This window comes from Anabrus simplex, chromosome 9, assembly GCF_040414725.1.
Source record: "Anabrus simplex isolate iqAnaSimp1 chromosome 9, ASM4041472v1, whole genome shotgun sequence".
Taxonomy (NCBI): Eukaryota; Metazoa; Arthropoda; class Insecta; order Orthoptera; family Tettigoniidae; genus Anabrus; species Anabrus simplex.
In genome coordinates this window covers 98,726,704-98,751,915 of record NC_090273.1, presented here as the reverse complement: position 1 = coordinate 98,751,915, position 25,212 = coordinate 98,726,704, and the positions used below count along the sequence as shown (strand labels likewise).

The window sequence follows — 25,212 nt, the reverse complement described above, 5'->3', positions numbered from 1 at the left end:
CTTTGTACTTTAAGTTCATGGGTACAGGTTATGCTAAGATAGCAGCACAATCTAGCGCAAGAAGTTTAGTACGATATTTGATGCATGCAAAATCGATAGGTGACGTGTACACGCTTTAAAACATGGTTATTCTTCGTACTTTAAGTTCATGCGTATAGTTTAGGCTAAGATAGCAGCACCGTCTAGCGTAAGAAGTTTAGTACGAGAGTCGATGAATGCAAAATCGATAGGTGATGTGTACACGCTTTGAAACATGGCTATTCTTTGTACTTTAAGTTCATGTGTATAAGTTATGATAAGATACCAGAACAATCTACCTGAAGAAGTTCAGTACGAGATTCGATACATGCAAAATCGATAGTTGATGCTTACACGCTTTGAAACATGACTATTTATTGTACTTTAAGTTCATGGGTATAGGTTATGCTAAGATAGCAGCACAATCTAACGGAAGAAGTTTAGTATGATAGTCGATTCATGTAAAATCAATAGGTTATGTGTGCACGCTTTGAAACATGGCTATTCTTTGTACTTTAATTTCATGCGTATAGGTTGTGCTAAGATAGCGGAAGAAGTTTAGTGTGATATTTGATGCATGCAAAATCGATAGATAATGTGTACACGCTTTGAAACATGGCTATTCTCTGTACCTTAAGTTCATGTGTATAAATTATGCTAAGATAGCAGCACAATCTAGCGGAAGAAGTTTAGTATGATAGTCGATGCATGCAAAATCGATAGGTGATGTGTACACGCTTTGAAACATAGCTATTCTTTGTACATTAAGGTCATGCGTATAGGTTATGCTAAGATAGCAACACAATCTAGCGGAAGAAGTTTAGTACGAGAGTCGATGCATGCAAAATCGATAGGTAATGTGTACACGCTTTGAAACATGGCTATTCTTTATACTTTAAGTTCATACGTATAGGTTATGCTAAGATAGCAGCACGATCTAGCGGAAGAAGATTAGTGCGATATTTGATGCAAGTAAAATATAGGTGATGTCTACACGCTTTAAAACATGGCTATGCATACTGCTGCTCTGTTCCTAAGATTTTTAAACATAGCTAATCCTAATGCTGCTCTTAACGACGTAGAGCTAAGGATTGATTACGTGACCGTGACGTCACGACCACGTGCTCTTGTTTGGTAAACATAGCCACGTGCTTTTTTGACAGCTGTCTTCTTGACGAACCCTAACCTCACTTTGAAGGACAATAGAGCGTCGCTAACCTCACTGCTGCAATCTTTACGGCGGTAAACCTCAAGGCTGCCACCTTATGCATGTTATAGCGCGGAATTTAAAATCCAACAGCAGAACGTCGCTAACCTCACTCTTGCCATCTTGATGGGCTTAAACCTTACTGTTGCTACCTTGGTTATACGCTTTTGTGTTAGTTTACTGTTAATCGCTAAGCTGTTCGCATCATCGAAGTAGAGAGTAACAAATGTCGAGTAGATTTAAAGAAGAATCTGTTAGCAGAAGATAAAAGTCCGTCATGGAAAAACCTATTTCCAGGTATATTTGCGAAGAGTGTGGAAAAGCATTTTCCCGAAGCTATCACAGGAGACGTCATGAGATATCATGTAGGACAATTTTTCAATGCAAACATTGTAGAAGAGAGTTCAAGAACGCATACAACGCTCAACGTCATGAAGCCGCGTGTAATGTAGCTTCATCGGGAACAAAATACAAAGAGCTCAACCATATTCCAGCGAACACTGATTTATGTTTAAAAAGTACACCTCTGCGAGAGATTTTTAATTCTCCCTTGTTGTCTAGGCCTGCTGCAAGTTCTGTTACTAAGCACAAACTTCAAGATAAAGAGAGGCAAGATCATGATTATGATAATAAGGATAATGATATTGATCAAAACAGTAGTAAAGGGAAAGTAGAAGAAGAAGAAAATTCATTGCCATTACAGCTTGATGATTTTACTTCATTTCCTAAGCCTACTACACGTTCTGTCGAAGTGCAAACATCTCAAGAAGAGATGCAAGGTAAAGAAGAAGGAAATTTCAACGCTTCATCGCTATCAAAACAAGTTAAGTTTGTACCTAGAAACGCTACTGCTGAAGCACGTATTACATCAAAACAAGTCCCTACACATCAACTGTCTGCATATAGACTCAAAGTTCACAACAAGCCTCTGTTACCCTATGTAGATATAAGCTACTGTAAAGACCCCAACGTAATCGTAAAACGTTTACAACTGCTAAGAGCCTATCATGATGCTGATTACACACAGTACAAAGAAGATATTTTTGAAATAGAGTATGAATTACGTCATGTAGGTATTATTAAGTAAGCGCTTACCCTCACCTAAGTCATCCATCTGTAGTATATAGTCGATCGAGTAGCTATATTCGTATAGATTATTTCCCAACATTCTCCCTTCCTTAGGGTGTTAACTCTGCCTCTAGTTGTAGAGCCGGTCTCAAACCCAGATAAAGAGAGGAGAGGCACCCTAGGCCTTTAGCCCATTAGCCCTTTAGCCCTTTAACCCTTTAGCCCTTTAGCCCATTAGCCCTTTAGCCCTTTAGCCCTTTAGCCCATTAGCCCTTTAGCCTATTAGCCCTACAAGGAATGTGCGGTAATCTAATCTTCTTAGAACAAAGGTATCCCCTGACATGTTCTAAACACATGTTGTATCGAGTACAGTGTTCTATTATAGTCTTGATCACTTATTTAGTGTTCTAAACACTTCAATCAATGTTCCGATCACATGATAAAGTTAACGGCATAGAGTGCAGTGTTCGATTCTAGTCTTGTTATGTTTCTTTAGTGATTTGCAAGTCTAAACATGCATAATGACGTCATCACTGCAGCACGTGCTTACTCTAGCTATCCCGATGCAGGTTTAAACTTGTTCGATAGAGCTATGCCTTGACATAAGAGGAGGCCTTAACAGCTTATGTATAGCCGCTATTGTTTAAAGATAGCTGCTGTTAAGAAAAAGAATTTTTCAAATTACCCGCCACCACATTTCAAAGGTATGAGGTTTAGTGCTGTAAAGATACCTGCACGATGCAAACCTAGCTTTCTTCATCAGAGCAGCCACCTTCTTGTGTGAGCACCTCTAGACCGGATCATAAGGAGCTGTGTATAGTCACCGTCTTGTCGCTGCTACCTTGCGCAAGCACCCCTAGGGCGTCTCATAAGAGCAGCAGCCATCTTGTGCAAGCGCTCTTAACCTGCCTCATAAGAAGCTATGTATAGCCCCCATCTTGTAGAATTAGATAGCTGCCAATGCCAAAGGGCCTAAGTAGGGATTGAACCGTCGATCTCATCATTAGACTATGTTTTTCTTATGCTATCATATTCCTGATACTGTAAACCCAGGTATCAGGTTTTGCTCTACGATGCACCGTTTTCGAGATATTTAACATTTTGCATTTAAGCCCCAAATTTAATGAATCGAACCTGCACGGCACGTTATACTCTCTACCATAGCTAAACCTGATCATGTTACGAAGTCTTGCTTCAATACAAGCTAAAACAGAGCGAATGCCAAAGGGCGTAAGTAGGAACCGAACCGTTGATCTCATCATTAGACTATGTTTTTCTTGTTCCTCGTACTGCGAACCGAGGTACTGGGCGGAAATTTTTTTGTCCGTTTTGCTCTACGATGCACCGCTTTCGAGATATTTAACATTTTGCATTTAAGCCCCAAATTTAATGAATCGAACTAGCACGACGCGTTAGCCTCTAAGCTAGCTTTCTTCATAAGAGCAGCAGCCATCTTGTGCAAGCACCCTTAATGAGTCTCATAAGGAGACGTGTATAGCCGCAATCTTGTGTCCGCCATCTTGCGCAAGCATCCTTAGGGCGTCTCTAGCCATCTTGTGCAAGGACCCTTAAGCCGCCCCATAAGAGCAACCGCCATCTCGCGCAAGCATCCCTAGGGCATCTCATAAGGAGCCATGTATAACCGCCATCTTGCGCAAGCATCCCAAGGGCGTCTCATAAGAACCTATGTATAGCGGCCATCTTGCATAAGCACCTTTAAGGAGTCATGTATAGCCACCATCTTGTGCAATTAGCGTCGAGAGATGGCTGCTGTACAATTTTTCTTTTTAAATTATCCGCCACCATATTTCAACTAAAGAGTGTAGCACTGAGGTTTGCGATGTAAGATGGCGGATGACAGCTGACAAAGAGCGCGTGAGTTTGTTTACTAAACAGGAGCACGTGGAATTTTTCAATTTGCCACCACCACATTTCAAAGGTATCTAGCTAAAGATGGCAGCACGGTGCGCTCTTGATTAAAGATGGCGGATGACAGCTAACAGAACTTTTCAAATTGCCCGCTACTACAGAGAGCAGCACGGTGTTCTGTGGATTAAAGATGGCGGATGACAGCTGACGAAATTGCCCGCATGATAGCAGCACAGTGCTCTACTGAATAAAGATGGCGGATGACAATTGTCAAAAAGGCACGTGGCTTTGTTTCCAAACAAGAGCACATAGAATTTTTCAAATTGCCGCCACCACATTTCAAAGGTATCTAGCTAAAGAGTGCAGCACTGTGCTCTGTTGATTAAAGATGGCGGATGACGGCTGTCAAAAAAGCGCGTGAGTTTGTTTCCAAACAAGAGCATGTAGAATTTTTCAAATTGCCGCCACCACATAGAGGGCAGCACGGTGCTCAAAGATGGCTGCTGTCACGTGGAATTGCCTGCCACCACATTTCAAAAGTATCTAGCTAAAGAGGGCAGCACGGTGCTCTCTAGATTAAAGATGGCTGCTGTCAAAAAGCATTTTTCAAATTATCCGCCACCACATTTCAAAGGTAAGTAGCTAAAGAGGGCAGCACTGTGCTCTATAGATTAAAGATGGCGGATGACAGCTGTCAAAAAAGCACGTGGATTTGTTTATCTCACGCTAGTGAGGTTAAGTTGGTAGCACTAAGGTTTAGGCCCGCCAAGATGGCAGCACTGCCGATGACAGGTGACGAATTTACATCTACTACGATAAAGAGGGCAGCACGGTGCTCTGTAGTTTAAAGATGGCGGATGACAGCTGTCAAAAAAGCACGTGGCTGTCAAAAAGCACGTGGCTTTGTTTACCACGCGCTAGTTAGGTTAAGTTGGTAGCACTAAGGTTTAGGCCCGCCAAGATGGCAGCACTGCCGATGACAGGTGACGAATTTACATCTACTACGATAAAGAGGGCAGCACAGTGCTCTGTGGTTTAAAGATGGCGGATGACAGCTGTCAAAAAAGCACGTGGCTGTCAAAAAGCACGTGGCTTTGTTTATCTTGCGCTAGTTAGGTTAAGTTGGTACTACTGAGGTTTAGGCCCGTCAAGATAGCAGTACTGAGGTTAGCGATGCGTTGTTGTCTGTCAAAAAGCACATGGCTGTCAAAAAACACGTGGCTTTGTTTACCTCGCGCTAGTTAGGTTAAGTTGGCACTACTGAGGTTTAGGGCCGTCAAGATGGCAGTACTGAGGTTAGCGATGCCTTGTTGTCGATGACAGCTGTCAAAAAGCACGTGACTTTGTTTACAAATTCAAATTTCCCGCGGGTGGTGGAGGAGGCCTCTGGGAGGCCTCTGGCTGTGGTGGTGGTGGAGGAGGCATCTGGGAGGCCTCTGGCTGTGGTGGTGGTGGAGGTGGCCTGTGGGGGCCCGGTGGCGGTGGCGGCCGCAGAACTCTCCCATTATACTACTTGAGTGTTACTTCTATGAGGGTAAATTATTTAAATAAATAAGGATAGAAAATGTGTGTTTTATAATAATTTTCTTACTATTAATGATCATTTTTTCACACAATAAACAACTTACCACCGTTATTATCATTTATTCCAATTAGTGTAACCCAAAATTTGTAACCAACATTGAAGTTGTATCTGTTCCAGCCAAATGGCGTAACCCACAAATTTCACGTTAAAGAATTAATTTCTAGAAACTATGATCCCACACCACATATTCCAGAAGACTACAATCTTAGATACATTATACAATAATTCAAATAAACAACAATTAAGAAAGATCAATATCTGTAGCGAGGTGCAGTTTTATCTATCTCGTGAAAATGTTGCTCTCTTTTTTTTGCCTTACGTCATTTGCCCTGTACACCATCGATGTATACGCGACGACTTCTAAGAGACCGCATTATTGTACTGACGTGGCAAACCACACGAGCTAGCTATGCGGTACCGCCGCTTGCGTTCGGGAGATGTTAGATTCGAACCCCACCATCGATACCCCTAAAGATGGTTTTCCGTGGTTTACGTCTTAGCAGGAGACGCCTTACGTCCATCATATGCATCCGCCTCCGTCATGGCTGCAATCCAAATCATCTTCATCGAATAAGAGTAGTGGATTCTCCTATGTGCAACAAGGACCAAGAGGAAATTGCCGATTTTAATCACATCATTCTCGATTGCAGTAAATATCGATATGCATAAAGTGTGTTACCGGTACATGAAAAACTGGCCCTTATTCATGGCCCTTTTCCTACCAGTATAATATTTTGCTAAGAACATCGAATAACAACATTTACCTAGCACTTGCGCATTTTTCACATTTGACTGTTGTGAAGATCTAAATCAGACATTAACAGCCGAAGCTTCCTTTTGCGTGGGCTGTGAAGTGAATAAATAGAGTTGTACTTCCTTTTGTGTTGAGATATTCCATCTGTTGCATATATCTTAAATAGGCCTATAGGGTTATTTTATGCAGTGTATAGTATGTATTTTATGTAGCCCGCCTGGTGGCCATGATCGTTAAGGCGCTGAAGTCTAAAACGGTCTAACACCGAGGTTAGCCGGTTCGAGTCCCGTTGGCCGGCAGGGTAGGGGAGGTGGTGGTATACAATTTCTAATCACTAGATTGCGTGCCAAAAGCCTGGATTAAATTCCAAACCTCTCCGCAGTGCTCATATGGAGTGAGGGCATATGACGCTGTTGATGGTGATTCGTCCGTCGGATGGGGACGTTAAGCCTTGAGCAGACCCCTTGGTGCTATTCGACAGGAGTAGGCTATGTGCCGGCACCGGGTTTCACCCTCTCCCTACTATCATATATCACGTCATTCATTTCATCTCTCATTAACTCCTCTGATGAGGTTGACGTCAGGAAGGGCATCCGGTCATAAAAAACCGCCACGACAAATTCATCTCACCTCATACCCGACCCCGTAGGGAAACGGGACAAGGGCTGGACAAACAAACATAGTATGTATTTTATGTATTTGTATATGATGTTTTGCTGGCTGCATGGCTACTTGCCGAATGCAATTTATTTTTTAAAGAGCTCACAGCTGCACGCCCCTAACCGCACGGCCAATTCGCTCGGTGAAAATATATAATTCCGGCACTTCGAAGAATGAAGGTATCGGCAATTAGCCGCTAAGGACGTGAAAATAAAAGACACCGTAGGCTTCACAAACCTAATACTGTCCGAGTCGGAAGACAACAAGATTTTTCCAAGGAAGGTCAGATGGAAAAGTCACAAGTAAGTGGGTACAAACAAAACCAGCCTCAGCTAGGGGACTCGTGGTCGCCAGCCGACTTTCCAAAGTTGAGAGCCCTAGGGAGCAGAAGGCTTCTGCCAGTAAAATATTTTATTTAGACGACAGATTCGCTGCCCTTCGTAGTGGACAGGCAGAGATTGCAATTGCAGCACCACTGATTTCGTAAGTGGCACTTTTTTCACACCATCCATAAGCACTTTAAATGGCTTCTCGAGGGTTAGAGAATCACTGTTGAACAGTCTGACGAGAATTAAAATTTTGGAGTCACCAGGATACGAACATTGAGCCTCTAAAGACAATCAGATCCACTGCTCCACCGTAGTGAACGCACAGTCAAGATGACTGACTGACTGTGCAAGTTGTCGCACTGATCTCATACCTATTACTTTCAATTATGCTCTTATTGCCACTTGTGTCCCGCCCTTGAGTGTATGTACGATATCTAACAACAATAGAATAGTCATTTAACTGGTCTTTGTTGGCAGAGAGAGCTGCCTATCCGACTTGGTAGGCATTCTCGTTTCACTGGAAAAGACGTAGGTTCGATTCCCTGTTAGAAAGTCGAAGAATTTAGAAAGAAGACTTTCACATCGGGAGATGTCATCACCCTGAGGCTCACTCAGTCTACAGCAAAAATGAGTACCAGTTTAATTCCTAGAAGCCGGGAATTGAGACAATCAATCTATCCACTGCCTCCACGAGACGATGTTACAGACAGTGAAGAACTTACCTTCCACTCTTCCAAGGGGCTTTGCAGCCTGTATGGTTATAGCTTGCTTCTCTTCTTGGCAATGCATCATCATTGAGTACGCTGCACGATAGAACTGTGAGAATGAATTTAAGTGGATTATTTCTGTAAATACGAGGGTGAGTCAATAAATAAGACGCAAAACTGAATTGAGGCAAAAATAACCAAAGTAACTTTCTGATATTTATTTCACTTTTCCCCATATTCACCCTGTACATTTAGGCACTTATCCCATCTCTTTACAAGTCGTTGAAAGGCAGCAGCAAAGAAGTCCTTTGGTTGCCCGTCGCAGCCAACGTGTAACCTTATAGACTACGGCATCATCTGTATCAAAATGACGACCACCCAAATGATTTTTAGGGGCCCAAATAGATGAAAATCACTGGGGGCTAAGTCAGGACTGTACGGTGGATGTTCCAAGCGCTCCCCATCTCTGATGCTTTTCCTTCCATGGTTAACCTTCTGGATCCAATTGAACACAGCATTCCGTGAGAAACAGTTTTCACCATAGACGGGATGCATTTCGCGATGCACTTCTTCTGTGGACAGTCTTTTGGCCCACAAAAAGCGTACAACTGCACGCTGTTCTTCTCGTGTACAGTCATGCAACACATGTGCCATCGTGCACTAACAGCCTCTGACTGACTGACTGACTGACTGAGTGCCTGCGAGATGTCATGCGACAAGCATACATATGCTGCCATCTGCTGGCAAAACTTGCGCGCATAATTTCAAATGGTATAAGGCACACACATGTTTGCGACTTATTTATTGACTCACCCTCGTATTGACATACTGACTTGCAACGACGATTCTAGTGTAGTTCTTTTACACTACAATAATAATGTTATTTTTTGCGTAATATTTAACGAAGAACACTCATATCGTAAAGTTTATTGCTATTTGTACCGGGTGGTACACCTCCACGCCGCTAATTCAAACATTGCGCCAGTTGAAACTCCTCTACTGGAGAAAGCCTGAACTTTAACAACCATATTAATTCTAAGGTTTCTCAAAAGATGTCACTACGGTAAATGGTGTAATTTTGTAATTTTCTGAACTGTGTCTATTCCGACGTGTTTTTGTTTACTATCTAGCAAGAAGTGTGGACGTCCTCTTCTAGATGTCACTACCTAAAAACTAAAATCGTGCACCCTGGTGCGAAGTGGACGAACTGTTTTTGAAGAAATTTTGTATCTATAAGTTTGTTCTTTGTTAAATTTCTTTCTTTCATTTTTTGGGTTGGCAATATTGATCTCTGTTTCCGCCAGTTTTAAATTTAGCCAATCCCGAATTTTCTTAATTAATTTTCCACCAATCCTAGATTTCTTCTTCAGTTTTGACTTGTAATCTTTAGCCGACCAATAAAGTTTGTGGGCGGGTTGTTATCATTCATGAAAGGTCTCGAATGTTCCACGAGGGCATATAAACTGCTGGTTTTCTCGTCTCGGTGCCACTTCAGTAACATCTCTCCTTGTGTGATTATGTAGCAGGGGGCGGGAAGCGCCTCTTTCTTCGGGCAGCAGTTCATCTATAAGGTAATGGCAATTTTATAACTTCATTTCTTGCTAGCTCAGCAGTTTAACCCGCGGGGCAGGTTCGAAACCTTTCTAATGTAACCTATCTTTAAAATGTAATAGACATTTGGTAAATTTTGGCTCTTTAACTATAAATTGGGATAGAGAGTGCCTAACCCTCTCGAGCTCCCACTCATATTGTTCTAAGGTGACTACGTTTTCATTTCCGTTTTTCCTCCCTTCGTAATGTAAATAAGTTTTCTTATCGTGTCACCTCCGTAGTATGGGATTAGCCCTTGCGTAAGCGGCCTAGTGCCAAGTAGGTTTTAAAAGTGTATTAGGAGTGCAAACTACGCCTCCATTCAACTCCGAATTTTGGGCCATGTAATTGACCTGTTTCTTTATTGAATAGGCCTCAGTAGGTTGGGTATTTTTACCCTTGTTCTTGTGTGCCTAGAGGGCAGATTGAAGGTGGAGTTTGGTGTGGCCTTTGAATAGGTTTGAACTTTGAGAGCGGGTTTGCTCTTTCTTAAAAGTGGATTTTCTGTGTGCCTCGAGGAGGCTTTACTGGGTAATTGGGAGCAAGTGCTCCTTGGCATGATTGGGGTTTTCTGCCCCTTTGTTGAACTTTGTACATAGGTAAAGTTGGGCTCATTGCTCAAGGATTGTGAGTCTGGGGCTCGAAGCCCAAATCCAGTAACAAACTGTAATTGTACTTTCTTAATTTGTTGATATGCTACTGGGTGCCTGTTGTACTTGTTATTTCTTGTTCTTGAAAAGAAAATATAATCTTTGTTAAATTTTAATTAACTTTAATTTCGTAGTTGAGACCTATTCCACCCAGCACCTTCTTTCACCTCTGCTGGTCCACCAAAACTCCGTAACAAGTGGTAGCAGAGCGTGGTTGAATGGGTCTCAATTTAGCCCCCTTTGACGGCTAAACATTGTTTTTAATTCGAACTCTAACAATTTTCTCAGTTGCTGGACTTTTTTTTTCTAAGAATTTTCTGTCATCATGCCCGGCCCTCGCGAGGTTCTCCATCCTTTCTATTTGCGTAAAGAAGAATTAATTTATGAACTATCTCTCAGAAACGTTCAATCTGGAGGCACGGTTGCAGTCGATTCCAATAAGCTAAAAGATTCCCTTGATTTGCCGATTAACATCCCAACTTTGGGAGAGAAAGAGATTGACGACGCTCTCTCCACGATCAATGATAATACTACTGAGCTAGCATCTGTAGTTAGTTTTTTTGAAGAAAACGATCCATCACCAAATCAACTCAAAAGAGTACAGGCCAGGTTGTACCACTTTTATAATACGGTATGTGTTCTATTGTCTCTGAAGTTAAATGACCTACAGGGTAAGGAAGCTAGTGCCCTTGCCGAAAACTTGTCCAAAATGTCTAGTAAAGTTAGTCAGTTGTTATCTGGATCTGCGATTCCCAAAGTCGACCAGCCTATGGTCGTAAATATCGTAAATGTGGGGGATTCCTCTAAAGAGGAAGGAAGTAGTACTGAGGCGACTACCCAACGAACATCTGCCCCATTAGAAACTGAGTCCGGTCGTCGCACGTCCATTCCACCCTTTGTGTTAAATAGGGCACCTTCGGAATCTGCTTCTCCGCCACTTAGGCCCCTTTCTACTATGTCACCTAGTTTCAGCAGTTTACCCCATCCATTAGCTATGTTACTCAGAGGGATTTCAAAGTTTTCTGTTAACTCCACAACCGATGTCATTGCTTTCTTAAGGTTTTTAGTTGAGTTCCAAGATCATGTTCTAGTGTTTTCCCTCTCCGCTTCGCAAATTCTCCAAATTATATATCCGTATGCCATAGGTATCTTCTCGGACAAGATTGTTAGGGCAATAGCTGAACAGTCATCGATTGAAGACTTTCATGCACACCTTCTTGCAAATTTCATTCCCGCTCGTGCAAGGTCATCTCTGATTCAGAAGTACTATTATAGAGTGCAGCGACTTGATGAAAACCTGGCAGACTTCATACAAGACATCAAATTTTACACCAGGGTATTTGCTCTTCATTTTCCTGAAGACCAGATTGTACAGGCCATTGTGGAAGGCATTTCCCCATCGTACAGGTCATACTTGTGTTTTGCGGCGCGCCCGCAAACCTTTGCCAAGCTAGAAGCATTGACTGTATCAGCCGAAGGGGTTAAGTATGCGAACACTCTGCGTGTCGCGAAAGAAGCCCCTCCATCCTCTAGTAATTTTCGGCCTCCACCCCGCCGAACCGTCACTGCCCGTAAATGTTATGCTTGTGTGTCGCCTGACCATCTTCGGGACAAGTGTCTTTTGATTAAAGCTAGTAGGGCAAGGAATGGAGCTGGGTGATCTCAAGGTTGTTTTAAATGTGGCGCGTTTTCCCATATCGCCAAGAATTGCCCAAATTCGAACAGCACCCCCTCCTGCTCAACTTCTGGTGCAACTTCGAACAACAATCAAAAATGACTAGTGGCTTCGGCTGAGTCGACCAACTCTTCATTCCGAGGCTCAGCACCAAGTAAAACTGCCGAATTCCCAAGGAAAACTCAGTTTTCGAATTTAGCTTTTGAAGGCCCTAAAGAATGCCTTAGGATTGCGGCGGATACCCCCGCACCTGTTCCGTTTCTTAAGATTGAATTGAATAATGAATAATAATTCGGGAAGTGTGTGTTCTATTATTTCGGCTGAATGGTACTCCAAATTGAAATCTGTTTGTAAACTTGCTGACTATTGCTCATCTTCAGTTCAATATGTTTCGACTAATTCTTCTCCATTAGAAATTTTAGGTTTTTTTATATGCCAAAAATCGGATTTCTAAATTTACTTGGAAAGTTAAACTATTTGTGGCTAAGCACTTGTCTTGCCCCATTATATTGGGAGCGGATTTCATGTCTTCTACTGGTCTAGTGCTCGACATTCAGAGCAGGTCGTGCACATTCAAATTTGCTTCTAATTGTAAAATCCCTTTGTTAAAGTGTAGTTCTGTATCATGTTCATCTATTTCGCCTACCCAGGATGAGATGTTGTTAGACCTTAGACATCTACCTGAGGAGCAGGCTGACAGTATTCGTAAGTTGTGTCAGTCGTTTCTAGAGGTGTTCTCTGATACTCTTGGTGTTACTGGCCTTATTGAATACAAGATTGAGGTTACAGATTCGATCCGGTCCGTTTTCCACCTTATAGGCTGTCTCCACCTAAAATGAAAGCCTTGAATGAAATCATCGATCAGATGCTAAAGGATGGTATCATTCGGCCCTCTAAGTCGGCGTATTCTTCGCCTATTTTTCTAATCCCGAAACCCCAAGGTGGCTTCAGGCCTGTGATTGATTATAGGGCTCTCAATCGGAAGGTGGTTTTACAATCTGTGCCCCTTCCAGACCTTTACTCTTGTTTTTCATGGTTTCGAAAGGCTAAGTTCTTTACCATCTTGGATCTTAATCAGTCTTATAATCAAATTCCTCTGGCTGAAGAATCTAAACATCTTACAGCGTTTGTCACGGATTGGAATTTGTATGAGTACAACCGCGTACCTTTCGGGCTCCCCACGGGAGCAGTTGTGCTTACGAGGCTACTAGACAGGGTCTTCTCTGACATTAAGTTTGAGTACTTGTACCACTATCTCGATGATGTCGTCGTATTTTCGGAGACCTTCGAAGAACATCTTGATCATCTGAAAGAAGTTCTCAATAACCTTCGTAAGGCCGGGTTAACGGTGAAATTGTCCAAGGTCGCCTTCACTAAGCCTTCCATGTCATTTCTAGGGCATGTTGTATCGCCCGACGGTGTCGCAGTGGATCATTCTAGAACACAGGCCATCCGTGATTTCAAACCTCCTAAGGACATCAAAGGTATTGCTAGGTTCATTGGTATGGTGAATTTCTTCCGGAAATTTATTCCAAATTTCGCCAATAGAACGGCGCCCTTGAACTTACTTCGTAGGAAAGGCGTCAAATTTGAGTGGGGGCCTTCTCAACAAGCCGCTTTTGAAGATCTCAAATTAGCTCTGTGTAATGCCCCTGTTCTGGCCATGCCCAATTTCTCCAAGAAATTCATCGTCCAAATCAACGCGTCGTCGTCGGCGGTAGCTGCAGTCCTTCTTCAAGAGACTGAACTAGGGAGGCGACCCATCGCCTATGCCTCTAGGACTCTATCGGCTCAGGAAGCCAAATATTCCATCTATGAGCTCGAGGGTTTGGCAGTCTTATTTGCTTTAGAAAAGTTTCGTCTCTATCTGGAACATGTCAAATTCGACTTGGAGACCGATAACCAAGCCTTAAGTTGGGTCTTAGCTAGGCCGCGTCGTACGGGTCGTATAGCCCGCTGGGCCATCAGGATTTCTGACTTCCAATTTGATGTTAGGCATATAAGAGGTACTGAAAATGTTGTGGCTGATGGTTTAAGCCGTATGTTTGCCAATGAGGTAGAGACCCCGGAACAGGTTAATAGTTCTTCACCTTCCGAGTCCATACTACCCCAGGTTAATGCTATTCTTACTAATGCTCCCATGTTGTTTAGGGATCTTGAGAAATATCGACGTGAAGATCCGACGCTGGCCCCTATCATGGAAACCCTCTCTTCTGGGGAACATGTCGTCCCTTATGTATTGAGGAATGGTGTTTTATGTTGCCCGTCGAGGCATGATCAAAAAATGAAAGTTGTAGTTCCAGCTGTTCTTGTACCAATGATCTTCAAGTACTATCATGAGACCCCATTAGGGGGGCATTTAGGCATCTTCAAAACCCGTGAAAAGATTCGTGAAATGTTCATCTGGAAGAGTATGGACGGAGAAATCCGTGAATTGGTAAAATCTTGTAAATCATGTTGGCTTAGTAAACCTATCATGTCCACTAAGCAAGGGCTTTTGTCTTCTCATCAAGCGTCGCGCCCCACGGAACGTCTCTACATCGATTACGTAGGACCCTTCCCCAGTCAAACGGGAATGCTAACAAGATCATCCTTGTATGTGTAGATGGTTTTACAAGATTTTCTTGGTTATTTCAGACTAAGCTGGCTACCGCTCAGTCCACCATTACTTGTTTAAATTCCATTTTTGCTTCTTTCGGTCCGTGTCTATAATGCTAAAGCTTTCACATCCAATCTCTCTCGTAAATTCTGTTTTGATCTGTCCATATCTCATGTGACTACTTCTGCTTATTATCCTCAACCATCTCTAGCGGAACGGGTCAATCGTAATCTGAGGTCGGCCCTTATTGCCTATCATCACGACGATCATTCTAGGTGGGATACGTCCTTGCATTGGTTAGCTTTTGCTTTGAATTCGGCAGTTCATGAATCTCATAAGTTTACTCCAGCTTCTTTGATGTTCAAGTTTGTTCCAAATACGCCGCTCTCTAACCTTTGGTCTCTTAGTGATATTCTACCAGAGACAGTAGATCCAGATAATATTAAAGATCTTTGGAAGAAGGCTAAAGCCAATCTTAAAGTGTCTCATGAAAAGGTTAGGGAAAGATATGATCGTGGACGGAGACCCACCCATTTGAAGGTAGGTGACCAGGTGATGGTCAAGAATTTTGTTCCCGCGGGCAAGCTTCCCCCAGATTTCATGGGCCGTGCATTATTTTAGATTTCCTTACCCCGGTGACGTTGTTACTAAGCAATCCAGCCACCGATAGGATATTTAGGGTTCACCTGTCGCAGGTGAAACCTGTGAAACTTCCGCGCTAACTTAGCTGGTTTTTATTTTTATTTTTACATTTTGAAATAATTCGGAAGGTTATATTTTTTTGGTTTCTTATTTAGGCCTTCTGCCCCTTGAATTAGGTTCCTTGTATCTAAATATTCATTGTACAACCTCCCCCGACCAGTTAACCTGCTATCCTGTCCTCGCCGTGGCCATTACCATGCTCCCGTCTCCTGCTCAAACACACCTGTGGCTAATTAATATGTAATAAAAACTTCCACGCCGCTGGCCCCTCAGCCTCACCACAAAGACTGTACCCTAAAATCGTTATGGTCCAACAAAATTCTGCCGCCGAGATCTTAATGTTTCAGTGCCCCCGCAGCCGTGCGGCGCTGTACCGCTACTGTAGTGGAGCACGGGCCCGATCTACTCCAGTGAGGTCAACCAGTGTACGGCGAGCCGGAGCCCTCCTCCCGGCCAAGGCTGATGTGCGGCGCACCACCTGCCAACTGCCCGCGGTCTGTAAACAATCGTCGCGTGTGCGGCGTGCTTCACCACCACTACCCCTCTCATAGTGCGGGAGAGCGGTATCTCAGGGTACTTGAGGGGTCCGAGCGGCCTCCTCTGGACACAAGCAGCTGCGGCTGGTCTGGCCGTCAAAGTAATAGGCAACTAATGTACTTATCCAGCTACATGGACATTCCATATCCACAATTACTACATTTTTGGATTCAACTGCAACATCTAGTGGACTTAGAAAATTTTTTCCTTTCAAGAATTAAAAGTTTTTCTTTCTGAATTCAACTACTACAAGCATAAAGACATTTCATCAAAAGCTACTACAAAGAATTTTGAAACTGGATCAAACCAATTTAAGAAACCTTCGGATACGGAAAAATTTATGTCCTTTTTTGTGAATCCTTCTGCAATTAATTTCTATATCAACATCATAACTTGGACCTTGTTTAAAACAAAATTTGGGGTTCCTCTGTGTCACCCCTTGGAAGGACTTTTGGTGGGGGAGGAGGTCTGTACCGGGCGGTACACCTCCACGCCGCTAATTCAAACATTGCGCCAGTTGAAACTCCTCTACTGGAGAAAGCCTGAACTTTAACAACCATATTAATTCTAAGGTTTCTCAAAAGATGTCACTACGGTAAATGGTGTAATTTTGTAATTTTCTGAACTGTGTCTATTCCGACGTGTTTTTGTTTACTATCTAGCAAGAAGTGTGGACGTCCTCTTCTAGATGTCACTACTTAAAAACTATAACCGTTCACCCTGGTGCGAAGTGGACGAACTGTTTTTGAAGAAATTTTGTATCTATAAGTTTGTTCTTTGTTAAATTTCTTTCTTTCATTTTTGGGTTGGCAATATTGATCTCTGTTTCCGCCAGTTTTAAATTTAGCCAATCCCGAATTTTCTTAATTAATTTTCCACCAATCCCAGATTTCTTCTTCAGTTTTGACTTGTAATCTTTAGCCGACCAATAAAGTTTGTGGGCGGGTTGTTTTCATTCATGAAAGGTCTCGAATGTTCTACGAGGGTATATAAACTGCTGGTTTTCTCGTCTCGGTGCCACTTCAGTAACATCTCTCCTTGTGTGATTATATAGCAGGGGGCGGGAAGCGCCTCTTTCTTCGGGCAGCAGTTCATCTATAATAATAATGTTATTTGTTTTACGTCCCACTAACTACTCTTTTACGGTTTTCGGAGACGCCGAGGTGCCGGAATTTAGTCCCGCAGGAGTTCTTTTACGTGCCAGTAAATCTACCGACACGAGGCTGACGTATTTGAGCACCTTCAAATACCACCAGACTGAGCCAGGATCGAACCTGCCAAGTTGGGGTCAGAAGGCCAGCGCCTTAACCGTCTGAGCCACTCAGCCCGGCAGTTCATCTATAAGGTAATGGCAATTTTATAACTTCATTTCTTGCTAGCTCAGCAGTTTAACCCGCGGGGCAGGTTCGAAACCTTTCTAATGTAACCTATCTTTAAAATGTAATAGACATTTGGTAAATTTTGGCTCTTTAACTATAAATTGGGATAGAGAGTGCCTAACCCTCTCGAGCTCCCACTCATATTGTTCTGAGGTGACTACGTTTTCATTTCCGTTTTTCCTCCCTTCGTAATGTAAATAAGTTTTCTTATCGTGTCACCTCCGTAGTATGGGATTAGCCCTTGCGTAAGCGGCCTAGTGCCAAGTAGGTTTTAAAAGTGTATTAGGAGTGCAAACTACGCCTCCATTCAACTCCGAATTTTGGGCCATGTAATTGACCTGTTTCTTTATTGAATAGGCCTCAGTAGGTTGGGTATTTTTACCCTTGTTCTTGTGTGCCTAGAGGGCAGATTGAAGGTGGAGTTTGGTGTGGCCTTTGAATAGGCTTGAACTTTGAGAGCGGGTTTGCTCTTTCTTAAAAGTGGATTTTCTGTGTGCCTCGAGGAGGCTTTACTGGGTAATTGGGAGCAAGTGCTCCTTGGCATGATTGGGGTTTTCTGCCTTGTTGAACTTTGTACATAGGTAAAGTTGGGCTCATTGCTCAAGGATTGTGAGTCTGGGGCTCGAAGCCCAAATCCAGTAACAAACTGTAATTGTACTTTCTTAATTTGTTGATATGCTACTGGGTGCCTGTTGTACTTGTTATTTCTTGTTCTTGAAAAGAAAATATAACCTTTGTTAAATTTTAATTAACTTTAATTTCGTAGTTGAGACCTATTCCACCCAGCACCTTCTTTCAGCTCTGCTGGTCCACCAAAACTCCGTAACACTGTTAATGGAGGGCCAAACTGGCTTCTGACGCGTTGGATTAGCCGGGACGCGATAGCATGTAATCATATCGTTCCCAGTGTATCACGCGACGTAAAAGCGTGTTTAATGTTTTCGACTAGGGATGTCAATTCTAAAGATATATGCATTTATGTCCAGCCAGTGTCTCGTTTCTCTACGGGTTCGGGTATGAAGTGAGATGAATCTTCGTAGCGAGATTTTACGATCGGATGCCCTACCCGGCGTCAACCTCATCAGACGAGTTAATGAGATTAAATGAATGATGTGATATAATGATAGTAGGAAGAGAAAGGGTAAACATGATGCCGGCACCTAGCCTGCTCCTGTTGAAAAGCACCAAGGGGTCTGCTCAAGGCTCCAGCGGCTCTGATTTGGAGCGTGGATAGGCGACCACGGGGCCCATAGCTGAGTCCTGGCATTTCTTCAACTTACTTGTGCCAAGCCCTTAACCTTCATCTATCCTATCCGACCATCCTTGGTCAACTCTTGTTCTTTTCCGACCCCAACGCTATAAGACCTAGGGAGTCTTTCATTTTCACATCCTTCGTGGCCCTTGTCTTCCTTCGGCCGATATCTCCATTTCGAAGTGTCGGATCCCTTCCATTTTTTTGTTATCTTTCATTAGTTTTAGGTAGAGGATGGTTGCTTAGTTATACTTCCTCTTAAAACAATAATCACCACCACCCATCCGATGGACGAATAACCCACCAACAGCTCCATATGAGCACTGCGGAGAGGTTTAGAATTTAATCCAGGCTTTTGGCACGCAATATAATGATTATAAATGGTATACATCCTCTACCCTGCCGCCAACACACTGGTGGTGAAAATATTTTCGACCAATGGGACTCGAACCGGCTAACCATGGTGTCAGACCACAAAGACTACACGCCTTAACGATCACGGCCACTGGGCAGGCTGTTCATTCTAAACAATACATAATCAAATCATTACATTCTATGTTTACATAATTTTGTTTAATGAATACCCCTTACTTAATATTTTAAATGCAGATTTAATTTTATAAATAATTTTATAGATAACACACCGGTTTCTCTATACGATAAGTAAGTAATAACCATTGAAACTGTAACTACTGTTAAAGACTACAAATGGAAGTCTCAAGGTTCCCTCGATAGTTCAGAAATAGGAGGCAATATATTACAAAATGAGGGCTATAAAGGTATTTTATTTTTATGTGCAATAACATCGAATTCGTGGTTTTTATACGAAATAATACTGAAATTAATACCATTTTTCTTCTTTCTTTCTTTCTTTCTTTCTTTCTTTCTTCCTTTCTTAATCCGTTTACCCTCCAAGGTTGTTTTTTATTTCCTCGGACTCAGCGAGGGATTCCACCTCTACCGCCTTCCCATTTTTTAACACCGGAATTTAATATTTTTGTCCGTCTCAGTGGCATAGTGGTTAGTGTGATTACTGCCATCCCTGCGGCCCGGGTTCGATTCCCGATTCTGCCACGATATTTGAAGTGGTACGAGGACCGAAACGTGGTCCACTCAGCCTCGCGAGGTCATCTGAGTAGAGGGGGGTCGATTTCCACCTCAGCCATCCTCGAAGTAGTTTTGCGAGGTTTCCCACTTCTTCTCCAGGAAAATGCCGAAATTGTACCTAACTTAAGGCCACAACTGCTCCCTTCCCTATTCGTTGCCTACCCCTTCCAATCCTCCCATCCGAGACGAAATCTGGACGGTAGACTGATTAAATAGTAAGAGTAATTTAAGATTGTGTTCACCATAAAATAGTATCCTACCTCTAATTATAATTATTATGTATGATTAATGCTGTACTGTCTCTTTCCTCTTAGTGTTATTCTACATCGCCAGTCTTCATCTAGTTGGCATCTCCATAATAGTTTCTGTAACAGTACTCAACCTATCCCGGTACAAACACAGCTCTCCACTCCCTTGGTTCGTCAAGAATGCCCTCACAGGACGTCTGGGACACATACTTGGACTGGGCCACATCATAGTGGCGGTGAGTACTTTGTACAGTTACTTAAATCTTATACCGAGGGCTCCAAGTATTAACATCGTAAGTCGAAAAATAGCCAAAATGACTTACGATAATCCCCAAAGACACTGCTTCAGTATTTTTCCCCTCTATAAAAATCGTATCTCCTACGCCCCAAGCTTAGCAGCAATAATAGATCTTAACAAATAAAACTGTAACTGTAGGTACGATGTTTGAACGGGGGAAAAGTTACGATGTTAATACTTGGAGCCGCCGATTTGTATATATATACCGAAAGGACGTGAACTGGGTACATGAGCGTTAGGGGTTGGTCATATTGATAAACAATTGGAAATAATAATAATAATAATAATAATAATAATAATAATAATAAACAGTCCGCCTCTGTGGTGTAGTGGTTAGCGTGATTAGCTGCCACCCCCGGAGGTCCGGGTTCGATTCCCGGCTCTGCCACGAAATTTGAAAAGTGGTACGAGGGCTGGAACGGGGTCCACTTAGCCTCGGGAGGTCAACTGAGTAGAGGTGGGTTCGATTCCCACCTCAGCCATCCTCGAAGTGGTTTTCCGTGGTTTCCCACTTCACCTCCAGGCGAATGCCGGGATGGTACCTAACTTAAGGCCACGGCCGCTTCCTTCCCTCATCCTTGCCTATCCCTTCCAATCTTCCCATCCCCCTACAAGGCCCCTGTTCACCACAGCATGTGAGGCCGCCTGGGCGAGGTACTGGTCATGCTCCCCAGTTGTATCCCCCGACCAAGAGTCTGAAGCTCCAGGACACTGCCCTTGAGGTGGTAGAGGTGGGATCCCTCGCTCAGTCCAAGGGAAAAGCCGAACCTGGAGGGTAAACAGATGATGATGATGATGATGATGATAATAATAAACAATTGGAAATAATAATAATAAACAATTGGAAATAATAATAATAATAATAATAATAATAATAATAATAATAATAATAATAATAATAATAATAATTTTGTGTGGCTATTTCTAGCCGTGTGCAGCCCTTGCAAGGCAGACCCTCCAATGAGGGTGGGCGGCATCTGCCATATGGAGGTAACTGCGTGTTATTGTGGTGGAGGATAGTGTTATGTGAAGTGTGTGAGTTTGCAGGCATGTTGGGGACAACACAACAACCCAGCCCCCGAGCCACTGGAATTAACCAATGAAGGTTGAAATCCCTGACCCCGGAATCCTCTGAACCGAAGGCCAGTACGTTGACCATTCAGCCAACGAGTCGGACATTGGAAAAGAAATACTGTAATTAGATATCTCGCGTCGTTGTCATTTTGTTAGCTGCTGAAGTTAGCCAATCAGATCGCTCCGCGGGCGACTTCAGATGGCTTTGCGAGGCGGTGTTGCTAAATCTGCACGTGACTTATGACCGGCTTGAGAGCGCCAATGGAAGACATAAACTGTTCCAGGGGAGAGACTTGATCAAGGAGCATTCTGCTGATAGACTCGGCCCATAACAAGCACACCACGATGGCATTGGCTGAAACCCACAGTGTGTGTTAGTGTTTGATGCTCATTTCTCTGCACGGCTCTCAAGCCCGACCAAGCCACGAACAGATTTAGAAACACCGCCTCGTAAAGCCCATTTGAATTCGCCCGCGAAGCGATCTGATTGGCTAACTTCAGCAGCTGATAAAATGAGAACGGCGCGAGATATCGACGTAATTTCTTCAAACTACCAATCAGTATGACCAGCGCTCTAAAGCTCATATACTCGGTTCACGTTGTTTCCGTCCTCCCTGCATAGAGATTTATTATTTTAAAAATAAATAAAAACCTGGCCGCCTCTGTGGTGTAGTGGTTAGTGTGATTAGCTGCCACCCCCGGAGGCCCGGGTTCGATTCCCGGCTCTGCCACGAAATTTGAAAAATGATACGAGGGCTGGAACGGGCTCCACTCAGCCTCGGGAGGTCAACTGAGTAGAGGTGGGTTCGATTCACACCTCAGCCATGCTGGAAGTGGTTTTCCGTGGATTCCTACTTCTCCTCCGGGCAAATACCGGGATGGTACCTAACTTAAGGCTACGGCCGCTTCCTACCCTCTTCCTTCTCTATCCCTTCCGATCCTCCCATCCCTCACCAAGGCCCCTGCTCAGCATTGCAGGTGAGGCCGCCTGAGCGAGGTACTGGTCATCCTCCCAAGTTGTATCCCCCGACCCTGAGTCTGAAGCTCCAGGACAATTCCCTCGAGGCGGTAGAGGTGGGATCACTCGCTGAGTACGAGAGAAAAACCAACCCTGGAAGGCAAACGGATTAAATAAATAATAACTCATTTTGGGGTGGGTTGGTGGGTCACCGACAAGCATGAAGAATCATTCCTCTTGCTACTTCAGATAAAAAATAGCCAGGCTGAGTGACTTAGACGGTTGAGGCGCTGGTCTTCTGGCCCCAACTTGTCAAGTTCGATACTGGCTCAGTCCGGGGTTATTTGAAGGTACTCAAATTCGTCAGTCTCGTGTCGGCAGATTTACTGCTACGTAAAAGACTCCTGTGGGACTAAATTCCGGCCCCTCGGCGTTTCTGAGAACCGTAAAAGTAGTTAGTGGGTCATTATTACTTATTACTACTTCAGGTATCGTAAAACATCATTTATAATTCTAGACATGCGGGTTGGGTACCAAAGCGCCACGTATTTTCTTTGTAACTCCAATGGTTTTCCGGAAAATTACACTGTTACGAGTAAAAACATGTGTTCGAGAGCAATCGCCTGTCGACCACTGTACAGGTGGGTCGATTAGAGTGTAAATCTTTGCACACCAATATAGCCAGCACAATAACACTGGGAAAACGAAAACGAGGTGTCTAGCCGTCCCCAGGGGTAGGTTATCAAACGACATCGTTTGAAAGAACATAAACAAGCTATTGGATATATCATTTTTTTTTTTTTTTTTTTTTGCTTTACGTCGCACCGAGACAGATAGGTCTTACGGCGACGATGGGACAGGGAAGGGCTAGGAGTGGGAAGAAAACGGCCGTGGCCTTAATTAAGGTACAGTCCCAGCATTTGCCTGGTGTGAAAATGGGAAACCACGCAAAACCATTTTAAGGGCTGCCGACAGTGGGGTTCGAACATACTATCTCCCGAATACTGGATACTGGCCACACTTAAGCGACTGCAGCTATCGAGCTCGGTGGATATATCATTATTGCCACTGAAGACCTTATTAAAAGTTCATGTTTTAACATTTTATTTATTTATTTATTTATTTATTTTCCAGAGATCGGCGTTAGAACCCAATCTGGTGGGAGCACACCAAGACGATCTTCCAGAACGCCACTTTGAAGACCATACCGGAAGTAGAAATGATGACAGTCATATGATCGCTACCAGCCAATCACAAGCCCCTGCACAAAACGACTGGATTTTGCTAGCCATAGCCATTGACAGAATTGCCTTCCTCCTATACTGCTTTCTCTTTGTTATATTTGCACTTGCTTTCTCAATTTAAATGTGTGCATTTGGATCCTTTCACACACGTTTGTAACGCCGTGGATTTTAAGAAAAATGTATTTCCAATATTGTCATGTATAGTTTAAAGTATATGGTATATTATGCAGCATATTACAAGGTGATCTTCAGTCTCCTACCACCACACTTTCAAAACATTTTCTAGATAAGAAATAAACTATATTGGGACTGGATTAATAAACTATATGTGACACTGAAACAAATATTTCCCCTTCAGTTTATTCAAATTTGGCAAATAATAATAATAATAATAATAATAATAATAATAATAATAATAATAATAATAATAATAATAATAGACTAACTGCTTGGCTGAATGGCCAGCGTCCTGGTATGGTTCGGAATGCTCCGGATTCGATTCCCGGCTAGGCCGGGGATTTTTAACTGCTTATGGTTATTTTTTCTGGTTCGGGGGCTGAGTGTTTATGATCGTTTTAATGTACATCTTCCTTTAAGTACACACACACAACGCTACCAACCACCATGGAAACACACTAGTGAATACATCTCTCATTCAGGGTTGAGGAGGTACTTCTTATAACAATACCACTACTCATTTAAAGTTGAGCACCCAGCCGTAAAACTAGACCAAATCCATCTCGAGTACCAATAGCAATGTCCGGCTCCATGCCTAAATGGTTATGGTGCTGGCCTTTGTTCACAGGAGTCCCGGGTTCGATTCCCGGCAGGGTCGGGAATTTTAACCATAATTGGTTAATTTCGCTGACACGGGGGCTGGGTGTCTTCATCATCATTTCATCCTCATCAAGACGCGCAGGTCGCCTACTGGAGTAAAATCGAAAGACCTGCATCTGGTGAGCCGAACTTGTCCTCGGACACTTCCGGCACTAAAAGCCATACGCCATTTCATTTCATTTTTTACCAATACCAATAAATTGGAAAAATGTCAAGAATGTGAAGAAAATTTAATAACAATAAAGATAATGCTATTTGATTTTACTGGACTTAACTTTATTGCTAAGAGGTTCAGTCGTCTGATAATGTAAAACAATAATTTCCCCGCAAGTTCTAGTCGAACAAAATATTTTTCCAAGTGGAAATGCACAACATCTTACGATTACATTTGAGAACGTGACTTCCACAACAAACATATTAAGTGCATCGAGTGCGTGTTCTTTGTTATTAGCGATAAAGGCGAAATTCGACTTTTACGACGCACCAAGAAGTAATATGTGCAGTTTTTATCATTAATATGGATAACTTCTCTATATTTCTCTATGTTCTCTATATTTTTAAACCACTGAAAACCACTTACAGAATGGCTGAGCTGGGAATCGAACCCACCTCTACTCAGTTGACCTCCCGAGGCTGAGTGGACCCTGTTCCAGCCCTCGTGCCACTTTTCAGATTTCGTGGCAGAGCCGGGAATCGAATCCGGGCCTCCGGGGGTGGCAGTTAATCACAATAACCACTACACCACAGAGGCGGACTTAGTTCTATACCTCTTATCTGTAAATGGTTAGAAACTGAGTCTAACCATCGTCATCTTGGTCTCCGTCTACTTCTCTTATCCTCCGTAAGAGAGTCCATTATACTCCTA

At 43.0% G+C, this 25,212-nt stretch overlaps 1 protein-coding gene across 1 annotated transcript in view; it reads left to right on the top strand.

Annotated features, from left to right (window-relative positions):
- Positions 1 to 25,212, top strand: part of LOC136880886 (acetylcholine receptor subunit alpha-type acr-16) — a 111,839-nt gene extending 86,627 nt beyond the window's left edge. The window contains exons 8-9 of the mRNA XM_067153419.2: positions 20,003 to 20,172; positions 23,401 to 25,212. Coding sequence (XP_067009520.1) covers positions 20,003 to 20,172; positions 23,401 to 23,631 — 401 coding nt within the window. The 3' untranslated portion in view covers positions 23,632 to 25,212. The remainder of the gene's footprint in view (positions 1 to 20,002; positions 20,173 to 23,400) is intronic.